This window comes from Natator depressus, chromosome 1 (assembly GCF_965152275.1).
Source record: "Natator depressus isolate rNatDep1 chromosome 1, rNatDep2.hap1, whole genome shotgun sequence".
Taxonomy (NCBI): domain Eukaryota; kingdom Metazoa; phylum Chordata; order Testudines; family Cheloniidae; genus Natator; species Natator depressus.
Genome location: NC_134234.1, coordinates 136004265 through 136024117, shown reverse-complemented (window position 1 = coordinate 136024117; position 19853 = coordinate 136004265). Strand labels below are relative to the sequence as shown.

General features: G+C 42.9%; 2 protein-coding genes across 3 annotated transcripts in view; one reads left to right on the top strand and one right to left on the bottom strand.

The window, feature by feature from the left end:
* The window catches only part of SYAP1 (synapse associated protein 1), a 36723-nt gene extending 28927 nt beyond the window's left edge, over nt 1-7796 (bottom strand). The window contains exons 1-2 of the mRNA XM_074967436.1: nt 7443-7796; nt 2700-2818 (exon numbers count right to left, since the gene is read on the bottom strand). Coding sequence (XP_074823537.1) covers nt 2700-2818; nt 7443-7662 — 339 coding nt within the window. The 5' untranslated portion in view covers nt 7663-7796. The remainder of the gene's footprint in view (nt 1-2699; nt 2819-7442) is intronic.
* A 2215-nt stretch (nt 7797-10011) lies between these two features.
* CTPS2 (CTP synthase 2) overlaps nt 10012-19853 on the top strand; it is a 143906-nt gene continuing 134064 nt past the window's right edge. Inside the window, exons 1-3 of one of the 2 annotated variants that reach the window (XM_074967388.1) lie at nt 10055-10105; nt 13653-13709; nt 14989-15053. In XM_074967388.1, the coding sequence (XP_074823489.1) occupies nt 15010-15053 (44 nt within the window). In that variant the 5' untranslated portion in view covers nt 10055-10105; nt 13653-13709; nt 14989-15009. Of the gene's footprint in view, nt 10106-13652; nt 13710-14988; nt 15054-19853 lie in introns of both variants that reach the window. The other variant, XM_074967396.1, reaches the window with a different exon arrangement.

The following is a 19853-nucleotide window of genomic DNA, read 5'->3' as shown; positions in this document are numbered from 1 at the left end:
TATATACACACACACACGGCCCAAGTAGTGTGGAGGAGGAAGCAGCCCAATTCAAATGCAGAGGGGACAAGAACCAGACATCCAGAGAAGGAAAAGGGAATAGATTGAGACAAGGAGTCTGGGGAAGCAGAGGGAAGACAGAAACTGATACTGGGGGCAGTTGAAAGGAAGGATGAGGGGAGACAGCTCTGATGCAAAGCTGGGATGCAAGTGGAGAACTAGAATTGGCTGGACAAAGACAGGTATAAGGAGCTGGGACACAGATTGGATGAGAAGCCCGGGGAGGGAGATTGGAGCTGGGAGACAACTAGAGGGCGGGTTATGGGAGAAAGATTGGATGATAAGCTGGTAGGGGGTTGGAACTGGTTGGGCTAGGATACTGGAGACAAGGAGCCAGGAGGATGAGGCTAGGACTTGTTGGGCAAGAAGACTGGAATGAGACCTGAGGAGCAGAGACTGGGATTGGCTAGGTGAGGAGACTGAGACAGGGATGAAATGCCAAGGGTGGAGAAAAGACAGGACCGGAACACAAACAGGATGGAGGTGATGCGACAGTAGGTGTCAGGGCTGCGGGAATGGGCAGAAGAGTGTGCCTCCTGAACCTGGAACAGAACCCAAGATTTGAGTCTCACCATTCCCTCTGGAGACAGCAAATATCTATAAAACCCACTAGAAAAGTGTCCCATCCCATCCCCTTGTAATGCACAGAGAACAACACCTACTATTGCTATCAGTTACTCTGTTAGCTCAAATGGAAGAGGTCTATGTGGTGGATCTAGAGCAGGGGTTGGCAACCTTTCCGAACTGGTGTGCTGAGTCTTCATTTATTCACTTTAATTTAAGGTTTCGCGTGCCAGTAATACATTTTTAACATTTTTTAGAAGGTCTCTCTCTATAAGTCTATACATTATATAACTAAACTATTGTTGTATGTAAAGTAAACAAGGTTTTCAAAATGTTTAAGAAGCTTTATTTAAAATTAAATTAAAATGCTGATCTTACGCCGCCGGCCTGCTCAGCCGGCTGCCGGCCTGGGGTTCTGTTCACCTAGGTCGGCAGCAGGCTGAGCGGGGCCTGTGGCCAGGACCCTGGCTGGCAAGGGGCCGGCAACCAGAACCCCAGACCAGCAGCAGGCTGAGCGGGACTGGTGGCCGGGACCCCAGACTGGCAGGGCGCTGAGTGGCTCAGCCCACTGCCGGTCTGGGATCCCGGCCCTGCCCACATAGAGTGGGTACCTACCTTCTCCCTGGTTCTAGCCCATTCTCTTCCTCTCTCTCTGCACTGAGCTGAGGGTGAGATTGCACTGAGCACAGAGCTGGGGGTTGGGGTGTAGGGTCTGGCCAGGAGCTACAATGAGGGAGGGGGGCTCAGGGTTGGGAGTGGAGTGCTTACCTGGGCAGCTCCCATTTGGTGCAAGGGGTGCAGGTGGGAATGTGGGGTGGTGCTTCAGGAGCTCCCGTTTGGTGCTCAGGGTGGGGATGGGAATGTGGGGGTGCAAGAGTCAGGACATGGGGTCTGTGAGGAGGGTGCAGGAGTCAGGACAGAGGGCTGGGGGCGTGTGAGAAGGGTGCAGGAGTCAGGGAAAGGGGTGTGGGGGGGCTGGGTATGTGTGGGGGTGCTGGAGTTAGGGTTGGAGTCATGGGGGGTGCAGGAGTCAGGGCAGAGGGCTGGGTGTGTGTGAGGGGGGTGCAGGGGTCAGGGCAGAGGCAGCTGATCGGCAGCAGGAACCCAGCATGCTGGGGGAAGAGGTTGGGGAGGGGGGAGCTTGCCTGCTCTGCAGCAGCAGCCACCAGGACCAAGCTTCTTCACCCTGCGGGGGTGTGGGGGGGGAGGAGAGGGGAAGAAGAGCAGGCCGGGACGGGCAGGAGTTTTAACGGCACGCTGCTGCCTACCAGGGTCCTGGCCTGGGTTCGGCAGCAGGCTGAGCGGGGCCAGTGGCTGGGACTTGGCAGGTAGCAGCGTGCCATTAAAAACTGGCTCGTGTGCCATCTTTGGCAAGCGTGCCATAGGTTGCTGACCCCTGATCTAGAGGTTCCAACCTTGCTGGTGAACCATTAGATGGCAATATGATGCCACAGGATGGAATCTGTTTTTCAGTTTACTTTTTTAAAATAAAAATAAACTAGCTATATTAAAAGAATATTAAGATTGCAAAGTCCAGCACTCAAGAGTTAAGAAATGTCAGAATTAAGGTTGCTTGTGTGCAGTAAATAAAACCTAGGGCCACACACTGAACAATGAGGAGAAAACAAAAGATTGAGTAGCTGCTTATTAAGTGAGCATCACCCAATAATGTAACAGTATTTTGTAATATTTATATAAATTAACCGGTCATGTTTATATTGTAATGCTTTGATAGTTAATACATAATAAAGATATTAAAACGATCTTACAGTTAAGATTGCTAGAGTGATAACATTTTTGTGAGAGAGATTTTCATTAATAGCTTTCCTTGAAATGCCCATTCTGTATAAACACTTCAGTCAGATAAAACAAATTTTGTTTAGCTATTTATTCAAGAAATATACGAAATCAGCCCTAAAAATCTGCAATTTTAAAAACCAGTTTTGGGGGTTTGTTTAAGGCAGACCATTTTGCAGGCCCAGACACTCTATACAGATGCTGATGAACAGTATTTGAAATAAAGCAGATACTAGGAGTACATTACAGATCAGTTTCACATAATGCAGAAAAAATACCTTATCAATGATGGTATCAATTTTCCCTTCTTCTACAGACTTCTTTATATTTTGTGCTGTTTCAGCAACCGATTCAGATATCTTTTTTGTAGCAGCAGTCGCAAAATTGAAGAGATAATCTTTCACAAATGAAGAGATTAGAGTTGTAAATATTTTGTTATATCGAATTCTTTAGTTATATTTTCTTTTCTTCTTGTACATTTTTAGACACCTAATCTGAAAGTCATGTTTATAACAAAAGTTCTAAAACAGAATTGCTTAAACTGGCTTCTTAGTACTCTAGAAGGCCTTTTTGCAGGTGAACTATATATTTCTATCCTTTTTTAAATTCTTCTTCCTTAGGGATGGAACTGTATGTTTGGCCAAAACTTTTTTTTTTTTTTTTAACTGATAAGCTATTACACATCTGAAGCTCTTTTTCATTTAATGAGACATTCATCTTGTTCTTTGGGCTTCTAGACACTACCACAATTTAAATAATATTCAGACAAACTATGAAGAAACCATTACCCTTTAAACGTGTGACAAACAACAACTTAATATCGAGGTATCTTGAAATGATGTGGGATTAGTTTATTTTTTCAGATACTATGTGTATGGTACCATGTAAGTATCTAGAGACATAGATTTAGCAGGTGTAAAGTTTTCTGTAGTCTTCCTTGTGATTCAGTATATCTGATGCCAATAAATTGGTACAATTTAACACTGATAATACTCAGATTTTATGCAGAAGTCATTTTAAATCTAAGTTAAGTGGTGCATATCAAAAGAGGAATAATTGAGAATATGATTTAGAACCCAGGGGACATCAGAAGAGAGGAGTGAAACATTTTAATCATTCCAGGAAGGTCAAGCTGAAACTTTAAAAACTGTTGACTTTCAGAAACAACTGGCACTTCAGGTATTGCCACTCTTTCTGCCAAAAAGAATACCTAAGCTTTTTTTCCTTTCTAGAACTTCAGGTCTACAAGACAATCTGAATTTCATGAATATTAACTTAATACTTTTTTTTAAAAAGCTATAACTTTTATCCTCACTATCATATACAAAACAGTGGGTTGTTCTTAACTTTTTGTGTCAGGGTAAACAGAACAGGAAGAGTGAGCTGGAATCGGAAACAGATGATATTGACTAACCCGTTTGGCTCGACCACACAAATTGCTAAAAGTTTTTAGGAATACTGTGAAACAGATCCTTGCCCTTTTTTGCTGGTGAAAACCACCAAAGACCGATATCTGCTACTAATGGACATCATCAACTCCTTCTGAGAAATGACACTGCTAATGCTCCTGAAATATTCAATAGTCCATCCAATCTTTAAAAAACAAAAAAAAACTTCTCCAACACTTTCCTATGTCTAACCTCTATTCCTAAGAAAAGCCACCAAGAAAACAGCGACAACAAAGCTCTAGCACATGGTATCTGTTACCCTGGGTGATTTACAATTAGGATTCAAACTGTGATGTGTATAGGAACAAAATGGGACTTTCCTCATGACAATGGATGTAAAAATAAACTCATGTGACAGTTGTTAGTCATGTCATTTATGCATCCCAGGAAGGATGCTTAGATACCATGGCTATCAATGCAGTATAAGAGCCTAATTAGATAGGACATACGATTGCTATCTATTTAACATTACTGAACCTCTCCACAAGTTATGACGTAATCTATCAAAATGTACTACTGATCCACCACTTACATATGTAGCAACATCAAACAGGTGTCAACGCCTAGTGATAATCAATTAAAATTCATTTTGGCCAAGACAGAAGTAATTTTAGTCAGAATTTATACACCAGAATTAGCTGGGTCACCGACCTCCCCTTTCCATCAAAGGCAACTGCCCCTCCAACTGTCAAAGTAGTACAAAACCTCAAGTTTTTTATAATAGCCGAGAAGGCCACACTGAATCAGATGAAAAATGTCTTTTATTCCACTTTCAGATTACTATGCAACATTGCTCTCAATGTTCTGGTTTGCTCTCATTGAATTATTATTTTCACTAAATCTGGGTCTAACGGTGGCAGCAGTAGAGAGGCTACAGCTCTTTTAGAAAATGTGATAATTCATTTCTGCAATAGGACAAGCCATCACAAGAACATCAGCCCATATTTGTCCTTCCACTGGCTACCAATTTTCTTCCATTGAAAATTCAAAGCCACCTATGCTTTAGGACCCAGCTACATCAGAACAACCAGTCAAGACATCTACACTACTCTAGCGCAATGCAGTTCACAAAGCCCACAGCAAAACATGAAATCTAGGAACAAATCATTCTTGTTAAATGGGGGTTGGCTGTAGAAATGGGTTCTGAAGGAGATCAGACGAATTCCAAAGTTTCAGAGGATACTGTAAACCCTGCTCTTTGATAATGCTTCCCCACCACAACCAAGTTAATGGGGAATAGAGCCTTCTGTGTTTTATCCATTCAAAGTGGTACAGGAAAGCAAACCTCCCAAATGTTATCTGATTATAGCTTTACTTATTCAGAGGAGACATCAATAAAATAAAATGCCATAGTTTGGTGTACTATACAAAACTTTTCATGCAAAAATTTTATTGCACTTCATAAACTACACTATATTATTTTCTATGCACGTATCACTTCTCCCACCAACTGACACGAATACAACAGGTGTTTAAAGGAACACTATCAACCTAGCCACACCTCTGTCTGATGAAAACAGCTTACTTATTATTTGTAACAAAGCTCACTATAACTGAAAGATTAGCGAGAATACTTTAAAAAAATATTTTCAGTTTATTTTTACTTCAGAGAGCAGTTCATATAGTCAGTCTCTCATAGGAACAGTGGAAATAACCACATTGAAAAAGTAGGGAAATGTGCCACTGGAACTTTGGGGTAAGGTTCGTATCCAAAACTACTTTTTTTAAAAAAAAGTTGTGCCATGATTTCAAATTTTGTGGTGTCCCTTGAACAGTGCACAGTGACATTACAGAATTGTTAAGAACACCTCCATCACATACATTCTATTGTTATTGTTTTGATAACTAAATTATTGACATCAGAAACACAGAAACTTGGAGCTGAGACAATAGAATGACACCTAATTTTCAGCTTCTAACTTTATTTCCATGAATGTCTCTTGAAAGTCCTGGTTAGGGTGAAAGAGATACAGAAGAGGTCCAAATTTGTAAAATGCAGAACAATACATGTCAACTGGGTACATATCATAAACCTATGCCACAATTATATCACAGAATGTAATTCATATATGATTTGCAAAGCCTAGGCAAGTGAAAGAGATGACTAGAGTCTCTCGAGAGGTAAAGCCTGAGGATTGAAGAGCCTTAGCCCTGTCTTCACTTGGGCAGGTGGGGAATGGGGAGATATTTTTAATTAAGTCAGCTAAGAAGACCTGAAACACCACTTAGCAGCTAACATAGACAATGTGACACCTTTAAAATTGTTTGCTGGTGATATTGTAAACCATGCTCCTTCCTTAAACAATTATCAAACAGTGTCTACATTAGATGTTATGGTGTCTTGACTAGGAAAAAGATGTTTTTTCACCGGAGTTAACTCAGACAAGGCACTTCAACTGAACTGAAACCCCACTTAATGCCAATGTAGACACAATTTAACAGCTTTAGCTGATTTTAGCAGGTCAAGTTATGGGTCCCATTTACGCTATAACTTGACCTGCTAAAATCAAGTTAAGGGTATTAAACTGGGCCTACTTGGTGTTGAGTGGTTTTCAACAGCTACATTACCTGGATTTTAAAAAAGGGCACCTTTTCTTATAGTCTAACTAGAGCCTAAGGGATAACATGATTTTTAAGAAGCACCTTTTTGCCAGGCCTACACCCATGTATTGTACTGGTATAACTATTTCAGTTAAGGCAATGGGTTTTTTTAACTGAATTAGTCATATTGGTAAAACCTCACTTTAGTTATACTAGTGAACAGGTGACTTACTGCTATAGCTTACTCTGCTTTCCGAATAGTAATAAGCTAGTCAAGAATAAGAGACCTTTATATCTGTATTACTGCATCAACACTTAGAGGGGATTGCGTCACGTTAGTTAAAGTGAGACAATTTTTCTGTGCAGATAAACCCTAAGAGACACCGATCAGCTGACCGTATTTCTTTATTAAGATATTTCTATTTCCACAACCCCTGCAGGAAGTTCTCCCACCCCCAGTGTGTTATAATATGGTGTAAAGAGCATGTGTATTGTTTTCCCCAAGCTCCTTTTTAGAGCTTTAACCTGTGCTATGAAGCTCTGGCTGAGACTCAGGGAGGGTGTGAAGGCAGGAGGGCAAGTCCCATGGGGATGAGTAATAAACTATGTGGTGGGGTGGGGATAGGGGGAGTCAGTGGGTGGGTGGAGAGGAGATAGGTGTTCGCGTTGCAGGGCCAGATTAACAGGGGGGAATAGATCAGCATCTGTGGGTAGAGCAGCTGTCAGAGCTGGTCAGTATGGGCGTGTATGTGCGTGGGAGGGAGAGGGCAGACAAGGATAAGGGGGCCTGTCAATGCGTGGGGGATGCAGACCGGGGTGTCGCTGGGGTGGGGAACGGGATCTCTGGGGGTGGGTGCAGCGTGAAGTCTGTGGGGGGACGGGAAGTGCCAGTAGCGGGGGAGTAAATGGGGACGAGAGGTCTGTTGGCTGGGGGCTGCCGGGCCGGGCTGTGCGCGGAGTCCCCGCAGAGCAGCAGCCCCGCGACCGGGGAAAGAGACGGCTCCCCCTGCCGGCCGCGGGCCGGACACTCACTGCCGAGTCCTTTGGCCTGGCTGAGGAGCGGATCCGGATCCACCTGCTCCTGGCTCCGCACGGCCGGGTCCCCGGCCGCCGCCGCCGCCTCCGCCTCCGCCTCCCCCTCGGCGCCCCCGGCTTCGCTCCGCTCCCCGGGGCTGCTGCTCTCTTCGGGCGGCGGCTTCTGCTCCTCGCCCGCCCGCTCCAGCCCGAACCAGCTGCCCAGACCCCGCAGCATCCCGCAGGAGGCGGCCTCGGCCGCTCGCGGTGCCGGACTCCGGCGGTTCCTAGTCCCCGCCGCCGCTCCCAACGGCTCTAACGGAAGCGCCCACGGACCGAGAGCAACACAACGCTATCACCGGAAGCCAGAGTCTCCCCTCCTCCGATCGGGGTTACGTCACTTCCGTAGGTCACGGGGCCGAGACGCTCCGTAGTTCCTTCTCTCTGTTTCTCCCCTGGGGAGGGGGAAGGAAGAGGCGGGCGAGGGGAAGAGCGGTGGGCCGGGGGAAAGGGGGGCTAGCGATGGGGAAGTAAAGGAGAGGGGGCAGCCAGTGGGGTACGAGGAGGTGGGGATTTGGGTGCAGGCGCTTCCTCCTCTCCCGCAAGTTCTCGCACGTCGGGATTGTTCACTGAAGTCAACGGCAAGTGCATGTGCGAAAAGATTGCAGCCTCACTGTTCCTGGAAGGCAAAGAGGGAATGGGGGGATCCACTGTGTTCTCCCACCGCTGCTGAAGGCACGGTTTGGGGTTTAGTTTTTACATACACATGCTATTTTGTAAATAAATACATTTCCCCACCATGATGCAGCGCTTTTGTCACCTCAACCCACTGATCTTATACATGCAAACTTAGGCCCTGATCATGCATGCATGTACTTAATTTTACATACTAATGAATAGTCACATGAAGTCATATAGGACTTCCCATGTGAGTAAAATTCAGCATGTGGATAATCGGGACCATACATTGCACGCTGCTTTGGGCAGGGTGCTGTCCTTTGTGTTTGTCCATAAAGAGCTATGGCTCTATAAAAATAAGTGTTAAACCCGACAATGCTTTTTAGAGATAATATCTTCCAAGTTTTGGTGGCTTTCTCCATATGGACATATTATAATGGAAGACCAACAAATTCCAAAGTGTATGTATCAAGGGGTGCAGCTACACAACTGGCGATCATGTGGGTGCCAAAAGCTTCAGTGGTGCAATAAGATTGCTGGTGATGGAATATACAGCCAAACCACCTTAAGCATATAGCCAGAGATGATCCAGGTGGCCCTGAATCTGCAAGAAGGCCGGATCCCTTTAGGATTTGCCATGATGATGGTGTCTCTACATAGTGGTCAAGTGAAGTTAGGAAAGGTGAAATAGGATGAGACCCTTTTGAGAATTGAGAGGTAAGCATAAAGGGAAGAGACACTCACAGAGTCAGATCAGTGCATGATGCAGGAGAATGTTTAAAATAAATCAAAAGCATCTATGTTATATATAAAATTACATTAACAAAATAAAACTACTGAACAATCAACAAAGCTCCAGAGAAATTTATCATGCTCTGTCTTTTAAAGCTCAATTCTGCATTGTGTTTGGAGCACCCATTTAAATCAATATGAGTTCTGTGTTCACAGTGGCTGCAAAATCAGCCCTGAAAGATGACCTTTAGAAAAAGTTTGCTTTCCCTTTCAGTAGTGAAATAAAGTATCTTCTTATCTGATCTCCATGTTGCTGTTGTAAGTCTCCATAATTCTGAAGTTACTTATAAATCTTGAGTCAATAGCTTGCACCAGAATATGTGAGGGTAGCATTTGACCAAACATTTTATTTCCTATTTTCCAGTCCCTCAAACCAGGAACAGTTGCACCATGTCTCTAATAACTCTTCTTCTTAATCACTTTTCACCCGTATATTTAAATTTCATTCCTTTTCAGAGTGAGATTCCAATCAATTAAGTCAACTGGATTCTGCACAGATGCAAGGGTTCAACTATGTGAATTTAACTGCATGATCAGGACCTAAATCCCAATGCAGGGAGATGGACTTTGTGTGCGAGCATCATTTACATCCATTGTCTGTGTCACTCACATTCTTCAGCAGAAATTCCCAAGGGATTGGAAAAATCAAGAAAAAATAAGGTCTATTAGTAATTTAAATATTGTGGAGACTTGAAAGCAGTAGCAGTAGTATGGTGAGAACAGTGGGCTATTCCAAGCTACACCCAGGGGAGATTTTCAAGGTCAATATTTAAAAAAATATAGCTAGTGGCCTGGTCACAGAAAATGCTCATTTAAAAAAGTGCTCCATGACTTTATAGGGAGATGAGATAAATGCATGTGCATGCCAAAAAGTGTCCCAGGCTGGGGCGGGCAGATCATTCTAAAAATGCATGAGCAAAAGTGCCTGCGGGGCCGAGCAGGTAAGTTTGTGTGGAGGGCACGGTTTGCACGGGGTATTCACCCAGGGACCTCAGGCCTCTCTGACTGCCTGGCGCGGGTCCCTCCTCCTCCCCTCGAGAGCCCCCCTTCCACCTATGGGCCAGTTGGGGCCGGGCTCGGCGCTGGCTGCAGCGCGGGCTCCCCCTGGCGGCCGCCCGGAGACTCCCTCTCTGCCTCCCGCCTTCGGCACCTGGGCCCAGGGAGGAGGAACCTGCAACCGCCTCCGCCGCTCAGACGCGGCGCGCGCCCAGGTAACCGCCGCCTGCCTGGCCTCTGCCGGCCCGCGCGCCCGCCGGCCCCGGGCAAGGGGGACCGGTCGCGGCCCCGGCTCCCCTCTCTCTCCGGGCCGGGCAAGTTCCCCCGGGGGGCGGCGCTGCTTCCAGGCGCCCCGGTGACAGAGCAGCAGCAGCAGCGGCGGGTTTGGGCTTTTTCCCCCGCGCTGGCAGGGCCGTGCGGGCTCATAACCGCGCTCGGGCTCCCCCACTAGGTGGCCCTGGGCGGGCTGAAGGCCCGGGGTACTCTGGGGTTACAGGAAGGGGGTTTAGCTCCTGCCTCCTCCAACCAGGCAACACCACCGTGTTGCTTGCACACTTGGGTACTCAGGGCCGTACATTGAGCCGTGCCAGTCACTGCTCCCCTCTCCTGTAAACACATGGGAGCCACACCAGCTCTGCCTGAGACAGGGTGACAGCCCGGGGCAAACACTTCACCATTTCCTAGTCCTCCCCCCCCCCGTGCATGTTAGGACACTAGGAAAATGACCCATTGCTGAAGCAGTTTAAGTGGTAGTGTGGATGGAGGAGGAAGCTGATTCACCATCATGATTAAAAACATGATAGAGATAATGTTCTCCTATCTGTGATAGGGTTGAAAAGGATTTGAGTCCATCTACATGAGCAGGTGAACTCTTTTCAGCACTAATTGAAGCCAGGCAAGGGGATTGCTGTTAGCAACATGTATTTTCCTAGAGTAGATGGGGCCTTTATTCCTCCTTGCACTCTTCCTAATATTTTTTTCATATTTAGACATCTTTAAGTCATACACTAGAGCCTCTTCCTGTCTAATGATTGGGTATATTCCAGTAATTGTAGAAATTATTTCTATTAATGGACTTCATCCTCATAGATTAGTTTTAGCAAATTTATCAACAAAAATGGGAGGCTTGTAGCTTTCCTGTGCAGGGATCATTAATACCTCCTGACACTCAGGTCACAGATTAAATCTTAGTGCCAAATAACTTTCTAGTCATGGACATGACTTATCTAGTATATGAGCCATTCTGCTGAGGGCTATTTGCAGTTCTCAACTCAATAACAATACCAACAGAAATGTGAAAAGTAAATAAAAAATTCACCAGTTATACTAATTAATTTTCAATACAATGCTGCAGGTTTGAGGTACAATCCTGCAAACACTTAACCATGAAAATAACTTGTGTTAGTAGAAGCAATTATTCGTGTGAGTAAAGTTATTCATGTGTATTTCCATGAGTCTGCTCATTAAGAGCATATGGCAACCTAATACCCTTAGTGTTTTTTGTTTTGTTTCCCTTTCCTAGCTAACTTTGTCAAATTCTTTCTCTGCTCATCTACAAGTCATGGGGTCTTTGGAAATAATACTTTCATTTATAAAACTGAAACCATGACCTACTAAATGCTTCTAATTTGGCTTTTAAAAGTGAAAGTAAAAGACTGCTGTCCACAGAACACTGCTTAGCCATGTCAACCATGTGAGTCAAAGGAGAAAATAGAAAAGGAGTACTTGTGGCACCTTAGAGACTAACAAATTTATTTGAGCATAAGCTTTCGTGAGCTACAGCTCACTTCATTGGATGCATTCAGTGGAAAATACAGTGGGGAGATTTATATACACAGAGAACATGAAACAATGGGTGTTATCATACACACTGTAAGGAGAGTGATCACTTAAGATGAGCTAATACCGGGGAGAGGGGGAGCGGGGAGAAAACCTTTTGTAGTGATAATCAAGGTGGGCCATTTTCAGCAGTTGACAAGAACGTCTGAGGAACGGGGGGAGGGGGGAATAAACATGGGGAAATAGTTTTACTTTGTGTAATGACCCATCCACTCCCAGTCTCTATTCAAGCCTAAATTAATTGTATCCAGTTTGCAAATTAATTCCAATTCAGCAGTCTCTCGTTGGAGTCTGTTTTTGAAGTCCTTTTGTTGTAATATTGCGACTTTTAGGTCTGTAATCGAGTGACCAGAGAGATTGAAGTGTTCTGTGACTGGTTAATGAATGTTATAATTCTTGACATCTGATTTGTGTCTATTTGAGACTGCTTGAACAACTCTCTATAGAGGTTGGGCTGCCACTTTCAACAGCGTTTGTGGCCTGTCAGGCCCCTTTGAATTCTTTCATTCTATTGCAAAATAATGGATTGTTTTTGTGAGCTCTTGGGCAACCTGAAGTCCCACTAAAGTTAATTTGATTTTTTTTAATTGACTTCATTAGGGGAAGGATTAGTCCTAAGACCGTGACCCTGTAAATACTCAGGGAAGTGAGTAGTCCTGTTGAATTAAATTGGACTACTCATTTGTGTATTGTTATTGACGTGCATAAGTGTCTGTTTAACATTTCCAATTCAGTATTTTTTTTTCCCAGAAAGAGTGATGAAAATTGCTTGGTTGGACACAAAATGCTGTTGACAACAGCAGTTGGAGGAGAAGTCCAAACACAAGTGGATGGGTCCAAAAATCTTAAAAATAAATAAAATAAACCCCCTCAAAGTAGCATAGAAAAGTTAGTTATTAATAACATGAGTTATTTTCCCTTTCCTGTATGGAAAACTTATAAGTTCTACAAGTCTACTAAAAAAAAAAAAGAGAGAGAGAAAGGTTAAATAAAAGATTTGACAAGGTAAATAAACTGTTCTTGTTTCATTTAAATTAAGATGGTTAAAAACAGAATATTTCTTCTGCATAATAAAGTTTCAAAGCTGTATTAAGTCATTGTTCATTTGTAAACTTTTGAAAGAACAAGCATAACGTTTTGTTCAGTGTTACAAACATTTCAGAGTTACAAACAACCTCCGTTCCTGAGATGTTCGTAACTCTGAGGTACTACTATATTATGAATAATGGAGTCCCCAGATTTGCTGGCAGGAATCCTAGCACCCTTCCTCTTCTCAGTTATAAGAGTGGCTTTACTGGCCAGGATGTCTTCCCTGCAGCTCACTGGTTGAGGGAGAATTTTGTGTCAGCCTCTGGCAGTAGGCGTCAGTTAATTTTTTCAAGCCCTTGTTTTAATATTTCTACAATAATGACATTTTATCTGATGGAGTGGCTTTTCTGGGCTTGTGCATAAACTTTGTGATCAGGTATACATCCCACTGTGTGTACTATATTTAAAGTATTCATAATGTTATAAAATATTATCTATAGGTATATATTCACATAGGTTAAAATATGTAACATTCTTTTAAAATATTTTGTGCAATTTAAAATTGCCACATATGAGGCAGTTTTTGTGGTCTACATAACAGCCAGGTATTATTATTATTATTATTATTGATATTTATTTATTTACCTTGTTGCACTTTGTTGGTTGGCCATCTCTGAAACATTAGGAGGGACATTGCTTAGCAATAAACCTGTTCCCCTTGTGGGGGAAGTAGAAGGACAAAGAGAAGGTGACCTGAAAAGAGAAGATTTATTTGAAGTCTGTCTGTCTGTCAAAAAATTAATGTATAAAGTAAAATTGATTTCACTTATTTTTCAAATGAGTGAAAATTTTGAAATTTAAGCCCCAGTCTTGCAATTTACTCTATTTTGATAGACCCTGAAGCAGTGAAGAACACTATTGATGTCAGCGGGGCTCTGAATGGAAGTAGAGGTCAGTTTTTGTGCACCACATTGCAGACTTAGAGCTTTGTTATTAGCACTATTTTAAAGTTTTACACTGTTTCTTTTGTATGCAGTACTGCAGTTGTGTACACCGCAAGTGAGATTGCCTCTAAGCCACTAAAAAGGAGATTTAAAAAAATGCAAATTGTTAAGAACCAGAGAATGACAATCACATAATGACTTCCCTTCTAGGGTTCATACCAGTTTTATACACCTTTTGTAAGTATTTTCACCAGAGTTCCAATAAATAGTTCTGCCTATCAGCAGAACTGTTACTGGTACAAGCATTAGATTTGGTTTCTTGTGTGTCTTTCAGGCCAGTTTTTTTGTGGAATTATCTCAGAAAAACAGAACTGATACAAGAACCATGTAGAGCAATAAGAGTAGAAATTTGCTTTTAATACTTTCTGAGTTTGCTTGGATTGTATATTTTCATGTACTCCACTCTTCTAAATTTTTCATTTCTGTATTTGTCTTTTGTCCTTCTTGGCTTCTGTAGTTAACATTTTTGCTTAAAACAAATGTGAATGTAAAGGAACTCTTTTTTTCCCCCACTAGTGTTTGCTCTGTACCAAATCATTACCAGGCCTGCATTGATCCTGTGGGAACTTCTTTTTTTGCCCCACATGTGAGTCTGGGTCTGTGAGAGCGATGAAGTGACAACTGGCTCTTCTTCCCATTCCTCAGCCAGAAGCTAAAATATCTTCAGCCAGAGGAGGAAGCTGGGAGAGGGTTTTGAATTTATCAGACAGCCACAACTAACAGATCTATGGAACATCCAGCAGGATGAGCTCCCGCCACCCTGGTTCTTTCCAGCAGTGAAGCTGGGGATTAGGGTTGGAGTTAGTAGTCAGAGTAGTCAGGATAGTTCTACCACAGGATGGTAAACTTTGCTGCTGGACTCCTCACTTCATTTTTTGTATCCGCCCCTGGCTAGTAGGTATCTAGTAATATTTTAAACGGGGTTCTAATTACTAGATTTTTTTTAAAGCACTATTTGTTGTTAGGCTCTCTCTGATCAGAGTGGGCAGTATTTCCTTAATCTGCTGAATGCTTGCTGACTGTATAGCTTTATCTTGTGAACACACACTCCCTCCCAAAGTTTTAAGAGCATTAATAATTAGATGCAAAACTTTGACTTGTGTTAACGAGCGCTGTATACCTCTGTCTTTCCTGGGAACCATCTGAAAATGCATCTCACTGTTTTTTAAACAGCTTGTGCCTTGGACTTGGATAAATACTAGTGCCTGTTGTTGTCTATTTTGCAGGCTTATTTGTGACGTTGTATAATGTTGGGAAGGTCTGCACTGCTTACAGCTGTACATGGAAGAAGGTAGAGTTCTGAAGATATTTTAGTTTCTTGTATATTTTTGATCACTATCTCATATTCCAATGTCTTTGGACTTATTTGATATTTAATTTGGAAATATTACAAATACAGTAGTCTTCATCTTTTCACTGTAATATGTCCTCGAACTCTGTATTATTTTTATAGCTTAGAAGATAGGAGGTTTCTGAACACGACACATCTACCTGCTGTGTAGCATGTGTTCTGAATGACAGTCTGGTACTTGTTAACTCAGGGGTGGCCAACCTGAGCCTGAGAAGGAGCTAGAATTTACCAATGGACATTGCCAAAGAGCCACAGTAATATGTCAGCAGCCCCCCATCGGCCCTCACCCCCCCTGCCAGCGCCTCCCACCCACCAGCAGCCCCGCTGATCAGCTGTTTCGTGGCGTGCAGGAGGCTCTGGGGGAGAGGGGGGAGGAGCGAGGAGTGAGGACAGGCTCAGGGGAGGGGGGCGGGAAGGGGTGGAGTGGGGGTAGGGCCTGTGGCAGAGCCAGGAGTTGAGCAGTGAGCACCCTCCAGCACATTGGAAAGTTGGCGCCTGTAGCTCCAGCCCCAGACTTGGTGCCTATACAAGGAGCCGCATATTAACTTCTGAAGAGCCTCATGTGGCTCCAGAGCCACAGGATGGCTACCCTTGTGTTAACACATCTCTGACATCTTAATAAAAGGATGAATCCATTTCATTTGCCTCTTGTCCAGTACATTAGCCTTGTTGCACTTCCTGTGTCAGTTCTCCTGTGAAGTACTGGGCAGAGTAATCAAACCAGATCTTTGATTCTTAGACAGGAGAAGTAAAGAAAATGCACTGAAAATAATGTTTATTTTTTTAAACTTAAAACAAAAGATACTTCAAAATTGTAAATTATAAAATCATATAAATTAGAGATGAAGTTGGAGAACTCTTGGGAGAAAGCAGGGAGGTCCTGGAAGCAGTGCAGAGACAGAGAGCCTTTATGCGTCGATCCCTCTGGCAGATGCAGACATACACAGGTTTTTGAGTTTGGGCTGTCAGCCCCATCTGTAGGGGCATGTGTCCCTGCTAGATGGAAGAAGGTTGAGGAGATTCTGAGTTCAGTCCCAAAAAGTTTCTTTGTCCTTATAGGGGAATAACCAACATAGCAGAGAGTGTGGCCCATAGTTTTTAAGCTGACTGTCCTTTAAGACTCAACTTTGAATTGACTTTTTCTTAGCAACACAAAGTTTGTATATTGAATCTATAGTCACACTGTCATTCAAAGCAAAGGGCTCTGTTGGTCAATGTTTTTTATATTTGTGCTTTTCTTCAGTTTAATGCAATTTCTCTGTGATCCTAAGTGTGTGTTGTTTGCACAGTATTAACAAATAAGAAGATTACTGTATAGATACTGATTTCTAGGCAGAGGGTTGACCAAGCTGTGTACTTGAGAGAAAATATAAATTATTTTATTAGGCACCTATCACTCATGGAATTCTAGGATTCTTATATAAAACAAAATAGCATTGCATTAAAAACAAAAATAATCCATAGTAAATGTAATTTGATACAATAGATTTACAGTGTAATATGTTAATTTAAGTATCAATCATGTGTCTAAAGATTTTTGCTGGTCACATCTAAATTCAAATAAAGAAAAAAAAATGAAAATAATTTCATTTCAGTTTCAGATAAATGTCAGTACTGCTTATTTGGGGGAGGGATAGCTCAGTGGTTTGAGCATTGGCCTGCTAAACCCAGGGTTGTGAGTTCAATCCTTGAGGGGGCCATTTAGGGATCTGGGGCAAAAATTGGGGCTTGGTCCTGCTTTGAGCAGGGGGTTAGACTAGATGACCTCCTAAGGTCCCTTCCAACCCTGATATTCTATGATTGTTATGATAACAAAACCAAAAAATCTTAGCACTTATATAGCACTTTAACTTCATGAAAGTACTAAAGTTTAACACAACCTGTATTGATATAAATAACTGTAATGGTCTAAGTTAAGTCAAAGAAATAAAAAGCTAAGCCATGCAAGATGGCTTAATTGTGCTATATAGCGTTTCTTTGCTTTTATTTCATAGAATCATAGAATTGTAGGACTGGAAGGGAACTTGAGGGTCATCTAGTCCAGTCCCCTGCACTCACGGCAGGACTAAATATTATCTAGACCATCCTTGACAGGTGTTTGTCTAACCTTCTCTTAAAAATCTCCAATGATGGAGATTCTGCAACTTCCTTAGGCAATTTATTCCAGTGCTTCACTACACTGACAGGAAGTTTTTCCTAATGTCCAACCTAAACCGCTCTTTCTGCAATTTAAGCCCATTGCTTCTTGTCCTATCCTGAGGGGTTGAGGAAAACAATTTTTCTCTCTCTTCCTTATAACAAATTTTTATGTACTTGAAAAATGTTATCATGTTCCCTCTCAGTCTTCTCTTCTCCAGACTAAACAAACCCAATTTTTTTCAATCTTCCCTCATAGGTCATGTTTTCTAGATCATTAATCATTTTTGTTGCTCTTCTCTGGACTTTCTCCAGTTTGTCCACATCTTTCCTGAAATGTGATGCCCAGAACTGGACACAGTACTCCAGTTGAGGTCTAATCAGAGTGGAGTAGAGCGGAAGAATTACTTCTTGTGTCTTGCCTTACAACACTCCTGCTAATACATCCCAGAATGATGATTGCTTTTTTTGCAACAGTGTTACACTGTTCACTCATATTTAGCTTGTTTGTTTATGTCTAAACTTTACTGTCATACAGCATTCAGTGTATGGTAATTTTAGCCCTATCAGTCCCAGGATAAGAGAGGGACAAGGTTGGTGAGGTAATATCTTTTATTGGACCAACCTCTGTTGGTGACAGAGACAAGCTTTTGAACCTCACAGAGGTCTTCTTTTTTGAATTTGTTAGTTGATGGTGGTAGGGAGTTCTCTGAAAATGTAGCTAGCGAAGCTACTAATCAAAAAGCCTACTTTTCAAGAGGTAAGTTAAATAGGAATTAGGCTATGTCTACACTTAAAATGCTACAGCAGCACAGCTGAAGACTTCAGTGTAAGACATTCACTACAGTTGTCGGAGGGGCTCTCCCATCACAGTAGTTAATTCACCTCCCCTAGAGGCAGTAGATAGGTCAGCGGAAGAATTTTTACTTTGACCTAGTGCTGTCTACACCAGGGGTTAGGTCAGCTTAACTACATCTCTCAGGGGTGTGGATTTTTCACACCCCTGAGTGATGTAGCTGGGTCAATCTAACTTTTTAGTGAAGACCAGGCTTTAGATATGTATTGTTTATGAATCTCAATTATTGTGTATGCATGATGATACACTAGTCTCATGATGATTCACTAGTACTAAAATAAACTGTAGAAAACTCTTAAATGTGGTAGTCTACTTCTTCTACTAATCAAGATATCATCATCATAATAAGCATTTACCTGGCACATTAATTTTCAAAGTATGGTATAAATATAAATTAATTTTTTCAATGTCTTTTGAGAGAGAAATGTTTGTGTTATCCCCAGTTTTACTGATGGGGAAACTGAGACATGTTCAGGTTAAGGGTATATCTATACTGCAGAAAAAAACTGTGTAATTGAGTTTCAGAGCTTGGATCAATTGACTTGAGCTCACGGGGCTAAAAATAGAAGTGTAGATGTTTCCACTCAGGCTGGAGCCTGGGCTCTGAGACCCACCCTGCTTGCTGGGTTTCAAAGCCTGGGCTCCAGCCTGAGCAGGAACATTTACACTGCTATTTATAGCCCCATAGCAAAAGCTCTGTGAGCCCAAGTCAGTTGACCCGGACTCAGAGATCTGCTGCCATTGGGTTATTTTTTGCAGCGTAGACATGCCCTGTATGACTTGTTCAAGGCCATTAGTGTCAGAGTCAGTCAGGCTTAGAGCTCAAGTTCCTGGCTCTGAGCCCAATGCACAACCCACTAGACTATGCTATGTCTCGAGGTTGTGGCAGAATGCCAACCTAGACAAATGGGTGTCAGGACACTAAGGGTATGTCTATACTACAGTGAAAGTCTGGACTCAGGCTTGAGCCCAACTCCCCCATCTATCTATACACAAATCTATCTGACTTGGGCCAGTAAGCCCTCAGGACCCACACCCAAAGACCCAGCAAGGGGGTTGGGTCCGAGCCCAAAGTCTAACTGAGACACGAGTCCACAATACATCATTTCGCATTGTGGGCGCAGCTCTGGCCCGAGGTGCCCCAGACTTGTGTTCTGAGAGTCTGCCATCACTATTCAACAGTCCCACGGGCCAGTGTTTCTATCCTTTGGCTAGTCTTGGAATAGAATCAACTTCCAGGAAACTGAAGCAACCCCCTGGTGCAAGTACAGTTGCCCAGCATTACATTACCATTATATTTATGATGTCGTTTTAAATCTGAGACTTTGCTTTTCCATCACCACACTGTCTTTTTACTTTGCAGCAGAATGGAAGTCTTCAAATTATTGGTTTTCTGTTTTCTCTCATGCAGTATCTATTAATGGGGTAAACATGTAAGAAAAAGGTTCTGGGCTGGTGATCAGTGGTGCCATGCATTGTTCTGTGGAAGATCTGGTTCCATTTCCCTTTTTCAGTCTGTTGCTTCCTGGCTTAGCAGGGACAGCAAGCCCTCTGGAAGAATAAGGTCAGGCTTGACAAAGCCTTGGCTGGGATGATTTGATTGGGGATTGGTCTTGCTTTGAGCAGGGGGTTGGACTAGATGACCTCCTGAGGTCCCTTCCAACCCTGATATTCTATGATTCTATGATTCTAATAGTGGCTACATGATAGGCTCTGGGGGCAGAAGGGGGAATGAAAAACAGCTGGAA